A 14,483-nucleotide genomic window follows, 5' to 3' on the forward strand; every position below is an offset into this window, starting at 1 on the left:
GATAAAATCAATGTGTCCCATATATTCCAGATGAAGGAACCTCCACCGGTCCGTACGTCACATCATACGTCACCGTAGGATCTGCATGCTGATTGGCCAACGTGACACAAATGATTCACTGGAGGTCAAATTTTTGTAACTGTTGAAAATTCATTCAGGGATATAAGTGGAGTCAATAGCGCCACCCGACCAGAACTTGCGTCTATATCTAAAAAATAGGGCCATGGTTTTCCAAAATGCTACAATCTCCCTCACACCGCAAACACTGTTAGAAACAGTCCAATACAGTACTCAGGAATCCACCTGTGGTGCAGACAGAGTGGAGAACTGAAAGACTGAGGCCTGATGCGTGAGTCTCCTCCTCCCCTCGTGTCTCTTGGTCAGTTTAACGTCTCAAACAAGAGCCAGCAGTCAGAGCTCTTTGAAGAGTCGGGGGCGGAGGATGTAAAGTGTCATCTTAAGAGCTGTTCTATCATCTTACCGGACAAACACACACACACACACACACACACACACACAAAAAACACACACACACACACACGCACACACACACACACACACACACACACACACACACACACAATTTACCAAAAAGGGAGAGTTTTCTGTAGTGAAAGAGTCAAACGTCGAAGCAGAAGACAGCCTACAAGACTGAATAGGTTTTGTTATCTGGGTCTTGATGGGAACACGAAGTACAAGTTGTTCAGGTGAAAGTAATCTACTTGATTGATGTGCTGAGGGTTTCGGGATGAGATTTCTTCCACACTGAAGGAGAAAACAGAATTAAGAAGGAAACAGAGACACGAAGTCTCAAATGGAGCCGAGGACCTGACAGCTCGCTCCCACTAAATCTCCAGCTGCTGCATAAAACTTCTAAATGGACAGAAAAGAACGCTATCGCTCCAAGCGTTTAAGTTATCCTCGACCTTTAGGATAGACTGATAACATCAGGGTGAGTTATGAAATGAAAGTAAGAGAACTGTTCTGCTCTCACAGATATGCAAACGACTCTCAGAGAGAGTTGTGATTTGAGAGAGCTTCAGATTATGAAAATGTGAGCGTTTGAGTTTGATCTCATTTTGTTTTTCAGTAATAAAAGCTACAAGGACAAACCGGCTCTGACTTGGCAGGCACTGAGTTATGATTTCCATCAAGGGCAGTTTTATTTTACAGAAGAGAAAGCACATTTCTGTGGGCATGACTGATGCTACTTCCTGTGTTGTCTAACGGCAGAGACTGTTCAAGCTCTGCACTTCATTTCCCGAAGACACATAATCAGCCGTGATCGGATACAGAGGGACATTTTCTTAGTTTTCTCCTTATAGTGTAAAAAAAAGTTTGGCACATGCTCCGAGGAATATAATGTAACATCAAAGAACCACGAAGCTCTAACACGGGTGACGACCCCTCCCGCTTTGTCTGCATGTCTTTTTGTGTTTCAGTCTCCATGTGTTTCCTCAAGCTTGCAGGTGTCTAGGGGTTGCTGGTGGCCTAGCGGTCTAAGCACCCCATGTACAGAGGCTGCAGTCCTCGTCGCAGGGGTCGCCGGTTCGATTCCCGGCCAGTCGACCATTTCCTGCATGTCTTCCCCCACTCTCTACTCCCCACATTTCCTGTCTCTCTTCAGCTGTACTATCTAATAAAGGCAAAAAGGCCAAAAACATAACTTAAAAAAAAAAAAAAAAAAAAAGCTTGCAGGTGCAGAAAAACTCAGACGGCTCTGATGTTGCTGATCTGCAAACATGGCGTACCTGATTTCCCCCCAGTCTGTTGCCTTCGTATCCAAAGGTGGGAAATGTCCCATGTAAAGTTGTCAACCTTCGTGTCCGTGTCGTTGTTGGCAGCAGTTTTGTATTGATCCTCTTTGAAAAAGTGCTTGTGGAGACCTGACGCGCAGCCGCAGCCCCCAGCTGAGCGTCTCCGCTGTGCGCAACACCTTTAACAGCTGATTCACATCGAAGCATGCTTTAAACTTAAAACACCTCCCTGATAGCTGAGTGTAATATGAGACCACATGATGTTTGTTCCACGTGACGGAAAATTGATTAAAAAAAAATCGTGTTTCGAGTAATTTCTTAACAATTAATTAATCGATACTCGATTAATTGTGGTCATCCCTAATAGAGATGTAATTTATGGGATGTGGTGTTTGATGAGATTCAGCATCCTGAGAACAACCTCTGACGGCCTTTGTGTCTTTGTGTCTGTTCTCAAACGAACCCAAACACAGCACACTGCAGGCACGGAAACATAAAGTATACTGTATGTAATGATGGAGCAGAGATGTTGTCGGGCCTATAAATGACTCAAAACACTAAACTTAAAGCATAAATCACCGAGTATAGAAAAGCAAAACAATGCCAGCGGAGCCGCCTTGGAACCTTCGTTTTCGTTGGAGGGGTAAAAACAGGGTGAGCCGTCCTCAGCTGTCTGTCATTAGCTCCCTCTGCTCTCCACACTCCACTATCTCTGCTTTCTGTTATGTTTCCCATACAGCCTGGACTCAAATAAAGACGGCATGGCTTTGTGTTCATGCTCATATTTCCCAGCTGGGACAGAAATAGGTGTTTTTTCGCTCCTCCCTGGTGGTGCACATGCAGAATCTGGATCAGGGGATGGCAGCCTCTCGGTGTTTTCTCGGGTCTGGGTGCGGTCGGTTGCTCTGCCTGGCTCCATGGACCCGGAGCACCTTGGCCACCCGTACTCGCTGCTGCCCACACACACACACACACCCACTCCCACCACAGGACAAGGTCGGAGGCGGGGGCCAGATGACGGGGGTGCAGGGTTCAGACTGGGACTGAGGGAAACTTGGTGCCCTCTGCCAACGGGGGTTCATGTGTGCTTCTCAGGATCTGAGGAGCGGTGCAGCCAAGCACAGCAAATTACACAGACTGGGCTGGGAGGTACCTGACCACAAATACACACACACACATACATACACATACACACACACACACAAAAAGGCACACTAAACACTTCCACTGCCACTTTCACTTAACATCCCTCTGTAGACAGCTAACTGTGCAACCTAGCACGATTTAACAGCTGAAAAGGAAGCTAAGGTAGACGAAACCAGCACAGGCAGAGTGTGTGTGTGAGTGTGTGTGTGTGTGTGTGGGGGGGGGGGGGGGGTATACACTCTTCTCTGGCATGATCACCAGAAAGACCACAGAGTGAAAGTCAGGTTGTAGGATCAGGAAAATTCACACCAGGTTATGAAAGACAATACGTCTGTAATTGCAAAGTAAGTGTGGGGTCTCGACGGCAGCTCCTAGAATCAACAACCACCCACAGAATGTTTAAGACACAGTAATCTGTAAAAATATCCTGGACTTACTGAAGGAAATATCATTCAAAAGGTCTAAATTATGTCTCCACCCAATATTTAAAGGCTAGAGTCAATGTGCACAACAGAAACTACCAAAACACGCCGCGGTCCGAGCTAATAATAGCTCATAAACATCCAGGAGGAGGAAACTTATTATATAGACAATCAAACCACACAGAGCCTGCAGAGTCCAGCGCTCTGCACAGTTCATGGAGAGAAAACAAGCCGCTTCAGACACGTGTGTTTTTGAGTCTTTCGAGGAGTTGAGCTCGACTCACATGAGTATTTTTTTTCTTACCCCTTGTTAGTTTATATTGTTTTCATTTTTGACTCTGATTTTGTTTCCTTTAATGTGAATTCGTGTATGTATATATTTATATCTGTGCGGTGTCCTTGAGTGCCGAGAAAGGCGCCTTTAAATAAAATGTATTATTATTATTATTATTATTATGAGGGTCACAAACAAATGTAATGTAGAAAATAAAGCCTGCTTCTTTTTTTCAAATAAGCTGTTATGCAAAAATGTTATTGATTCAATTAAATTCAATGCAGTGCAGTGCAGAAAATGTTAACCCGACAACGGCGTCCAAAGTTCTCAACGCTGCCATAGCCAGACTCCAGACAGACCACCAGAGTGCCCTCTTCCTGATCTCCAGGGACTTCAACTATTTATATATTTTATACATAGCTTATTTTGTCTTCTTTACACACTTTTATTATCATTATTTTCATTGTATTTGGATTTATATCTTATTAATTACTTTCTTCAATTCATATATTTGATATTCTTACTTATTCAATCAATCAATCAATCAATCAATCAATCAATCAATCAATCAATCAATCAGACTTTATTTATAAAGCGGTTTTCATACAATGATATTGTAACACAAAGTGCTGTACAACAAAAAATAAAAATAAAAAGACCCCCCATCCTAATCCCAAAACCCAACCACAATCCTAAAGTGAAGAACAAAATATATGCAACAATAATAATAAAAACAATGAAAATAAAAGAAATAAATACAATTAAAAAAATAAAATAAAATTAGTTTCTGAACGAACTGAGGAAACGCTCTCATGATATCTTAAAGAGGAAACACTGGAGGTAAAAATAAGATGTTAAAACTCAACACAAGAAATAAAAATCACCAAAATAAAATACATTTCTAAGATAATAAAACACTAAAATATTAAACCATTAAAAGAAAATAAGATGCTATACTTAAAATTAATAAATAAATAAATAAAATAAATTACTAAGATAATAAAACACTAAAATATTAAACCATTAAAAGAAAATAAGATACTATACTTAACATTAATAAATAAATAAAGTAAATTACTAAAATAATAAAACACTAAAATATTAAACCATAAAAGGAAAATGAGATACTATACTTAAAATTAATAAATAAATAAAATAGAATAAAAATGACTAAAATTTGAACTTGATGATATAATAAATAAAACTGTTATAAGAATAAAACTCAGTTAAAGGCGAGACTAAAAATGTCGGTCTTGAGTTTGCTCTTAAAACTGTTGATGCTCTGTGCAGCCCTCAGATCTTCAGGTAGGGTGTTCCACAGGCGTGGGCCGTGATGATAAAAAGCTGCCTCACCGTGGGTCTTAGTTCTAGCTTTTGGTACAATTAAAAGTCCACTACCTGAAGACCTGAGGGCTCTCACTGGCTGATATGATAAAAGCAAATCTGATAAATAAGAAGGACCAAGACCATTAAGAGATTTAAAAACCAATAAAATAATCTTAAAATCTATTCTAAAAGATTGTGTATAGGAGCAACTTTAATGACTGAATTTCCCCCCGGGATAAATAAAGTATTTCTGATTCTGATTCTGATAGTGATTATGCTGCACTATTGTGTAGTTGTTTTTATAGTGTAGTGCTGTTCATTTCACTGTGAAGGTACCCATGTTGTTGTATAGTGGTTATGTATTGTTGTGTAGCCCAGGGACTACAGATGTAAATGAGCTAATGGCTAACTCTGGTACAGCTAAACAGCTGTACACTGTACCTGTCGAAATATAGGAATAAATGGAGCGACGTCTGCTAACTAGTTCAGCTATACACGTCACATGTCCCACTCTCCTGCTCATCAACTACAAAGCCCTCAATAACCTCGCCCCCTCTTACCTGACCAACCTCCTCAAATGCCACTCCCCATCTCGCCGCCTCAGATCATCAGATGCCAACCTCCTGTCCCCTATCACCAAGTCCAAGCACCGCACCTTGGGGGACAGAGCCTTTGCCATTGCTGCCCCCACTCTCTGGAACTCTCTCCCTCCACACATCCGCAACTCTGACTCACTTCTATCATTCAAAAACCACCTCAAGACCTACCTGTTCCAAAAAGCATACAACACATGACCTCTCCCCCTGCCCCACCTCTGTCCCTGTTTTGTTTTATTTATATGTTTTATTTTTAGTTTTACCTTATGTAAAGCGACTTTGAGTACTTAGAAAAGCACTATATAAATTCTATGAATTATTATTATTTATTATAATCATCATCCAATCCTGCCCTCTGCCTCTCAAATCGGTGGTCTATTTAAACTGGGAAAATCTCCCATCTCTCCCTGTGCCTGTCAATGCCTCTGCTGCCTGCATGCCTATTGCTGAATTTTTTTTCATCCCCACCGCCACCCCAGCGTCCACCTGCAGGCTCCGGGGGTGTTCAGTATGTTTTGCTCATCACTCCTCAATGTCTGCATGTAAACTTATCTGCAGGGAGTGATGAGGCTGAACATGAATATGTATTTGCTGCTACAATAAACAATTTAAACGTGAGTTGTCTGACTGAAATACAATAAATAGACGGGTATCTGCTGACAGAGTCGGTATCAGACAATATAGATGCTCAGCTGATACATTAGTTCATAATTCTTTAAAAGCCTTCCTGTTAAAAAAACACTCCCGTCATTATCTGCTGCCACCCCACTGATGTGTGAATTTTTACCCTCTTAACTCGGTACAAGTGTCAGTCTTAAAAACCCATCCCATTCCGTCTCTAATCTGTCGTAGAGATCAAGTAAAAGAGAAGCACAGCTTAAAAACATTCATTTGCAGCTCTTTAGCACATGGTGTTAGTGATTGACGGGAACTCTGTGAGCTGTGCACTTGGAGGTGGTTAAATAAAGCGGGAACTCGAGGTTTCTTCCTCGCTGTGCCGCCGCAGCGCTTCAATCTCCTAAACATCTGTGATAAGGCTCAACAGGGCCATCTGCTCAGAGATAGCACAGGCAATAACAGTCCTGCTGATCCGGCTGGACTCCATCAGACACACACTCCATTCAGACACACGCCTCCCCCACACACACACACACACACTCACACTACTTATTACTTTTATCCTCACTTCTTCATCCGTCTGCGTGTAGCAGCACCTGCTAGAAGAACACGAACCAGAATCTGTCGTCTGCATGTCGGTGGTCAGATTTAGATATTTATCACATGTAATAATGAGTAAGGCTGCATGTTTGAAGAGGTGATGATGATGATAAAGGCCTAAAGAAACCAGACTGCTCCACATTAAGAATGCAGCAGGTGGAACAGACTTAATCTGGAGCGACAGCAACACCAAAACATGATCCAGTTCAAGAATAAGAATAAAGAAATGATTTCTATAAGGTACAGGGAGGAAGAAGAGTGTTGATAATCATGTGGGGTTCTCTTTGTTTGTGTGTGGAAATAAAGATAAGATATGAAGATTTTAGAGATAATAGAAAGTGAACAAAGGGGTTGGATTAAATACATGTTTACTTATTCCTACTTCTTTTCACAGTTGTAAATTAAAATGCTTCAGTGCTTGCAAATGGAATTGCTTGATTTTTTTTTATTTTTTATAATTGTATATATATATATATTTTTTTTTTTAAATTATTTTCTATTTTCTTAATTTATACTTATATGTTTTTCTATAATTTGTTAATTTATTTGTATTCTATTTTTACTTGCATATTTTTATATATTTAATTGTATTTCTTCCTTTTTTACTTGTATGTTTTTTCTTTTGTCTTTTTGAATTGTATTTATTCTTTTTTTACCTGTGTATTTTTAAATTAAATTAAATTATATTTCTTCCTTTTTTTACTTTTATGTTTTGTCTATTATTTTATATTTTATTTCTTATTTACTTTTCTCTCTCTCTCTCTCTCTCTCTCTCTCTCGCTCTCTCTCTCTCTCTCTCTCTCTCTCTCTATATATATATATATATATATATATATATATTATTATTATCAGTGTTTTTTATTTTTTTAAATTTAATTTCCTATTTTTGTACTGATATGTTTTTTCTTTAGTTCTTTAAATGTATTTATTTTTTTACTGGTATGATTTTTTTTCTTTTTATTCTTTCTGTATGTTTTTCTATTATTATGATTGCTTGCTTTTATCTTAATTTCCACATGTCCTGTGGTTAAAATATTTAATTTTGTTACGGAAGAAAGTTTAAAACTATCAGGATATAAGAACCAAAGAGTGTTATTTTACTTTTGTGCAAGTTTAAAGCTTCAAACTCACCAACAGGCTGTTTGTGTTGATGTTTTTGTGAAAGGCTGTTAAATCTATTGAAAAAGTTTTCAAAGTAACCCTCGGTCATCATCATAAACCAGATCACTGGATTGAATCCTTTCTTAGGGACGAAGAAGAAGAGAAGATCTCTCTGCTGCAGTATCAAACACATGACATGAAACTTTAAATCTGCAAACGTAAAGATTCAGCTGTTTGTAAAACTGAGACATCCTGAGGAGCTGCAGTGGCTTCAGACATGCAGCCGTGGGTGTATTGTTGGTGTTCGGTTGACGTGCCCCAGACGTGAGCCCTGCACTCGAGGGTCGGTTCAACCTGCCCTGCTGTGCTCACATTATCTGCAACAGCACACTCTGTCTAAACAGCCCTGACTAGAAAAGACTGGTTTTGTCAGAGGACCCCCCCACTGAGCTCCAAACCGTCCCTGCTCCGTCTTCTGTGTACGTTCTAGTCTGTCGGTAAGAGCAGGCAGACGTCCTGCATGACAAAACTCTCCTGCTAAGTGAAAGTCTTTTCCTCCTGCAGCCACATGAAGGAGCAAAGAGAGAGAGAAACTCATGATGTAGGACTAATCCTGCCATGTACAACAGCCTCGCTGCAGGCGCTCAACACGTGCATCTGCAGAGGCAAGCTTCACTGAACCACTGGCACCTAAAGCTGGTCATGTGCCACTCAGCTCACTCAGCAGGAGGCCGCTGCAGGGGTGTGTGTGGGTATGTGTGTGTTTGCCAGGTGTGAAAGGTGTGGAAAATATATAAACTGTGGTTGTGATGGTGGTGGGAAAGCTTTCTAAAGGACAGGTCTAAGCTGGTAAAAAAAAAACAATCTGCTTGTCTTTGGAGCCTGAGAGGAAATTACAGCTCAGCCGGCAAGTTTGAACCCTGAAGAAAATGTTCACTTTCTCTTCTAACTAATTTAATCTCGTATTAAATAATGAGAACAATCAGGGAAACAGAAATCTACAGGCAATTTGACATACATGCTTTCCATTACACATGATATAAGTGGTGATAAATAACTAGCCTGAAAAAATAATTAGTAGTGGACATTAAAGGTGACATATTGTGCCCTTTTTCATCAAAATATATTGGTCTAAGAGGTCCCCAAAACATGTCTTTAAAGTTTATTGCTCAAAAAAACACTTTGAAATCAGATTTTGGTCTGCCTGTAAACCCCTCTTTTTCAGCCCTGCTCAGAACAGGCTGTTTTCTGTGTCTGTGCCTTTAAATGAGAATGAGCTCTCTGACCACGCCCCCTCAGGAAGTGAATGTGGCCTCGGCTGTCCAGCACGTTGATCTAATGTTTACATGTTGGCTGCATAGACATGGCTGCTCACAGACCCGCGTTACTTCAACCCTCTGAATGTGATCCAGAATGTGATCCAGAATCTGATCCTGACGAAGAGGCGCCTGCAGCAGGACCTTTCTGAACCATTGGTCACAGATTTAGTGTTTCTTGTTGTTTTATTTATCAGTATGTCGACGTGTGTCTTGGTACACAGCGACGAACATGTAGCTATGTGGCTATGCTAACTAGCGCTAGCACTTTTCCATGAAAAATAAAAATCACCCACTAGATCTTCAAATCTGCAGACGTGGGGAGTAAAACCGACCTTTGTGTTTATTAAGACAGCCTACAACTAGCATGCCTCCCTCCTAAGCTCCTTGTTAGCACACATGTGTGCAGGGAATGAAAAACAGAGGAGGGGTTGCGTTGTATTTTATACAGTCTATGGGCTGAAAAAGCTCCGAGCTCTGACTTCCCTTACAGACTGGAACACGTTGTGACATATGAAAAACACTGAAAACTGAAATGGCTCGTTTCAGCACACATTTACAGAAAGGTGGAGAAATCAGAACAGGGGCAGAATGGATTTTTTTCATTTTCGGGGGGTTTGTAGACATGCCAGGGACACATATTTCAGGTAGAGAACCATTAAAAAGTCGATTTTGCATGATATGTCACCTTAAAGAATCCATGTTTCCCCCGCTGTGCATCTAATCTTTAAAGATGAAAGTGATGCATTCCTGTGACAGGCTGAGTTATTATTTGAGGGGCGCAGTGTTAGCTTGGTCTCTACCTGCAGCAGGTGTGCTTTATGAACAAGCTCTCCTTGCCTCCATGCATCTGTCTCATCTTCATTGAGGAACTTTACCTCCGGCGTGCGTTAGTGACAAAGACACAACCAGGGACGTCTGTTTCTGTTTTAGGACTATTTTAGGATAAGGATTAAAATCACATATAAATCACACTCTGCAGGCTGCAGAGAGGAGAACGTCACTGATCAGAGGGCGAGATAGTAAAATCCATCACAATTAGACTTCTGCTTCAAAACAGAGATTTAATTTCATTTGAACCTTTTTATGTCTGTTAAATGATTTATGGGATTCTGAAATTGAAAGTGAGCCCAACAACAGAGGAGGCCTTATGGAGGAGAGGCGTAACATCTTTAACACTATGCACCAAGTCTAGACTTTTTTTTGATTCAACATGAGGCTACAAGGATCTGCATGAAATCTTAGAATATGAGAACTCTGCTCCTGAACCAACAAATGTAAAACAAGAAGATCCCAAAAGTCTGAAAGTGAAGTATCTAAGTGAGAAGTGTAGAGAAGAGGACGGCATTAAAGGCAGAACTCAAACCGCTCTGTTCTGTCTCCCTGCTCCATGTTTGATTCACGCTCCTGCGCTCTTCATCGTCACTTATCTTCTCCCTTTTATCACTCCTAATTAAAACGTTGACATGTTTAAATAACAGCTGAGAACAGATGTAATGATGGATCACTGCTAACACGCGTCCTTCAGGTCTGAGTCTCTGAGCGGGTGATAACTGCACGTGTGTTTGTGTGTTTGTGTGTTTGTGAGGCCGGTTAAAACTCACTGTGTCTGAGCGAGACAGCCGGGGGCCACCGTGTTCTGCGTGTGGGGGGTTCTCTGCAGACCTGTGAGATCCAGCATGTCCACCTGTACGTCTGTGATGTGACCAGGTAAGGGTTTAAGCACCGTCAGAATCTTCTCCACCAGGTTGTCTCCATGGTGACCAACAGCTCCTGAAAAATAAAAAATAAAAAAAGGAAGTTTGAATAAAAGTTGTTGGATACTTATGAAGCTTGTTTTGGAGTTTCAAGGTCAAAAAGGGTCGTTGTTGGTTTGTCTTTGTTGTTATGAGAGGCGGGAATTTCAAGTTAACTCACAATAAAATACAACACAACAATAACATCCTGATACAGTCATTCTAAAACAGGCCATATCAGATTGTATTGTATTGAACCCTGTCGTACCGTGTTGTAATATGGTGTCATGTTGAAGTATTGTATTGTATTGTCTCTTGACATATCATATCATACTTTACCATATTGTACCGTATTGCACTGGTTCATATTTAGTTGAATTATGTTGTATTTCATCAAATTATATCATATTGTATCATTTTGCATTGTAATATCTCATCATACAGTATTGTATGATTGGTATCACATTGTGTTGAATTTTACGGCAAGGTATCAAAGTGTACCTTATAGTTTTAGTATTCAGTCCCTCCAGGATTTCGCAGGATTTTTTTGTGATTGTTGCGGCCCCAAAAGCCTGAATTTGCGACAGCTTTTTCAAAAAATTGCGGTGAAAGTTGAGATTATTTTTTTTCACCTACAAAGCCCTCAATAACCTCGCCCCCTCTTACCTGACCGACCTCCTCAAACGCCACTCCCCATTTCGCCGCCTCAGATCATCAGAAGCCAACCTCCTGTCCCCTATCACCAAGTCCAAGCACCGCACCTTGGGGGACAGAGCCTTTGCCATCGCTGCCCCCACTCTCTGGAACTCACTCCTTTCATTTAAAAACCACCTCAAGACCTACCTGTTCCAAAAAGCATACAACACATGACCTCTCCCCCCACCCCACCTCTGTCCTTGTTTTGTTTTATTTATGTTTTATTTATTTTTGTTTCACCTTATGTAAAGCGACTTTGAGTACTTAGAAGAGCGCTGTATAAATTATATGAATTATTATTATTATTATTATTATTATTATAAATTATAAGTGTTCTTCTTTAAGTATAGACATCAAGTCATGTGACTGTTTATGTGACACTTCAGAATACTACCTTATTTAAGTCAATACTTTAAAGTTGTTGTAGGCATGGATAAGCTTTAATTCATATTTTACCTTACTGATGTTATTGTTCTGTGAAGCACTGTGTTAGTTGTATTATAAAGTGCCATACAAATAAAATGATTGTTATTATAAGCTGTCATCATGTGGGCTTTATGCAACACCTTATTGGTTGTACATAGTTGCAGAAGTGTCATTATCTGCTGATGATATTATACTGATATCTGTGCAGTGCAGTGCGAGTTAGTGCAATTTAAAAAGAAGGTTTCACCAGTAAGATCCATGGTCCTGTCCACGAATATGATGGATGCTTTGTTAGGGGCCGTCTTCCTCCGGTTCTTAGCTTGAGGTTGATTGGCCAGCTCCCCTGCGATCATGCGGCTCATCGGTCCCACAGCAAAACTCTCCTCCCTGGTACCTGTAGCTTCAAACACAGAGTTCAACGCCGCAGCCAAGGATCTGATCTCAAGCTGCAGCTCAACAGGAAGAGAGTGCATGTCCAAGTCAGCCAGGCTTCCAAATCTCTTCTTCTCTGGTCTCTTTGCGTTGATAGCCTCCAGGTCAGGTGAGAGCAGGGGGAACAGGTGAGAGAACATGGGTGTGAGGAGCAGCTGCTGACACACAGGGGTGAACACCACAGGGACGTGCATGACCTCAGCAGTGTAGTTCATGTTCCCCATCCACTCACACAGCTTCTCCTCAAACTGCTCAAACACAGGGCTGCCCTCCAGCTCTGTGCTCACGCTGTTAGCGAGCAGGTGCACAGAGTGAGCCACGGAGGTGATGACCACACAGTACTGGAAGTGACTGAGGGAGATGATGTCTTTAATGATGTCTACGGTTCTCCCCTTCAGGAGAGAGCTCACCACAAACACAGCTTTCGGCTCGCTCACCCCGCAGGCTTCAAAGCTGGAGAACTGCTTCAGGTTTCTGGCCCCAGCCTCCAGCAGCAGAGCAGCTCCTCCACACCAGTGCAGAGCCTCTGTACACTCATCATCCATGAAAACAACCGCCTTCTTCACCTTCGACAGCACCTTCTCCCACATCTGCAGCGGGAAGCGCGTGAAGTCCTCCGCCGACGCCATGTTTCATCAAAGTGTAAGCTATTTAATCCTGAATCAGAGACACATACAGAATGACAGCTACAGGAGCTCCTTCAAAACATAAACACGAGTCTCTTAAAGGTGACGTGGCAAACGCGCGTCGCACTGTATATGCGTCACTTGCGCTTTCGCTTGTTGCTATGGAAATTCACAGCATCCACATTCCGCTCCACAGGAAGAGCTAATAAATGCTAATATTTGAGAAGAAAATTTGATATTTGGAGTCATATTTTATAAAAGGGAGACTAGAAACGTTAGATATTTAATTTCAAAGTCCGTTAAAGAAGTGGAGAAACACACATTTAAGTAAAGTCTTCAAAACACGTTAAAAACACTCCATAAATGATTTAATACAACGAAGCGCAACTGGTAACAAATAGTTAGTCCACATAAAACACTATTTTTAAAAAAAATTAAATAAATAAATAATATGCTGCAATATGGAGACAGATCTAAAAAATAAATACAGATCGATAAAAAAGAAAAATACCAACGTCCAACAGCTGGCTCCATAGATACGTCTCAAACTGTTAAATAACTGCTAAATAACTGTTAAATAACTGACGAATAACTGATAAATAATTGTTAAATAACTGTGAAGTAGCTTAACTGTTAAATAACTGTTAAATAACTGTGAAGTAGCTTAACTGTTAAATACCTGTTAAACAACTGACATTGATAACAGTTCATTAGATAAATATCCGCAGTTATTTTGTAAGAGAACTACATTCAGTTTTGTTGTTTTTGTTTTGCTATTTGAAGCTAAAATGTTAACATCTGATTCTGATTCTGATTCTGAATCTGACTCCAGTTTTGTGAAAAAAGACGATGAAGATGAAGAAGGAATAATGTATCAGTGTAAGTAGCAAACAGCTAAATGTCAGTTTATCTGTTTATTTGTGTCAAAAATATGAAGAGTAACAAAAAATATCTGTGTAATCCTTTACAATGAGGATTCAGATAATATGATGCTCCAATTCTGGTGATTTAATGCATTGATAACAGTTATGCCTACTATATAGTAACTGATATTTAATCGAGGCAGCTTAGCTTAATTTCATTAAAAGTAAAGTTGATTTTTTAATCCATTCAAACAAATATAACCTGTTCTAATGGTAATGAAAACATGTATTGATTTGTATCTAACATTAAAACATACTCTTCTATAATAGCCTATAGGCTACTATAGAATTTTATTTATTATATATATATTTTATATAATATTTGTATATTTTATTATGTTATATTGTATTATATCATATTTAATAGCTATAAATATAAAATATAATATTCAATATGTGTAATATAATGTTTTTTATATTCATATAAATATAGCTTTATTTATTTGTATTTAAAATAAAAACACTTTTATCTTAGCCTATAGGCAAAT

At 39.9% G+C, this 14,483-nt stretch overlaps 2 protein-coding genes across 4 annotated transcripts in view; one reads left to right on the forward strand and one right to left on the reverse strand.

Annotated features, from left to right (window-relative positions):
* The window catches only part of scfd2 (sec1 family domain containing 2), a 192,725-nt gene extending 179,088 nt beyond the window's left edge, over positions 1–13,637 (reverse strand). The window contains exons 1-3 of one of the 3 annotated variants that reach the window (XM_034706637.1): positions 13,588–13,637; positions 12,262–13,103; positions 10,761–10,929 (exon numbers count right to left, since the gene is read on the reverse strand). In XM_034706637.1, coding sequence (XP_034562528.1) covers positions 10,761–10,929; positions 12,262–13,075 — 983 coding nt within the window. In that variant the 5' untranslated portion in view covers positions 13,076–13,103; positions 13,588–13,637. Of the gene's footprint in view, positions 1–10,760; positions 10,930–12,261; positions 13,302–13,583 lie in introns of those variants that run through there. The other 2 variants (XM_034706628.1, XM_034706621.1) reach the window with 2 other exon arrangements.
* fip1l1a (FIP1 like 1a (S. cerevisiae)) overlaps positions 12,580–14,483 on the forward strand; it is a 46,654-nt gene continuing 44,750 nt past the window's right edge. The window contains exon 1 of the mRNA XM_034706648.1: positions 12,580–13,088. The gene's annotated coding sequence lies outside the window, so the exon portion shown is untranslated. The remainder of the gene's footprint in view (positions 13,089–14,483) is intronic.

The sequence above is a fragment of the Notolabrus celidotus genome, chromosome 2 (assembly GCF_009762535.1).
Source record: "Notolabrus celidotus isolate fNotCel1 chromosome 2, fNotCel1.pri, whole genome shotgun sequence".
Taxonomy (NCBI): Eukaryota; Metazoa; Chordata; class Actinopteri; order Labriformes; family Labridae; genus Notolabrus; species Notolabrus celidotus.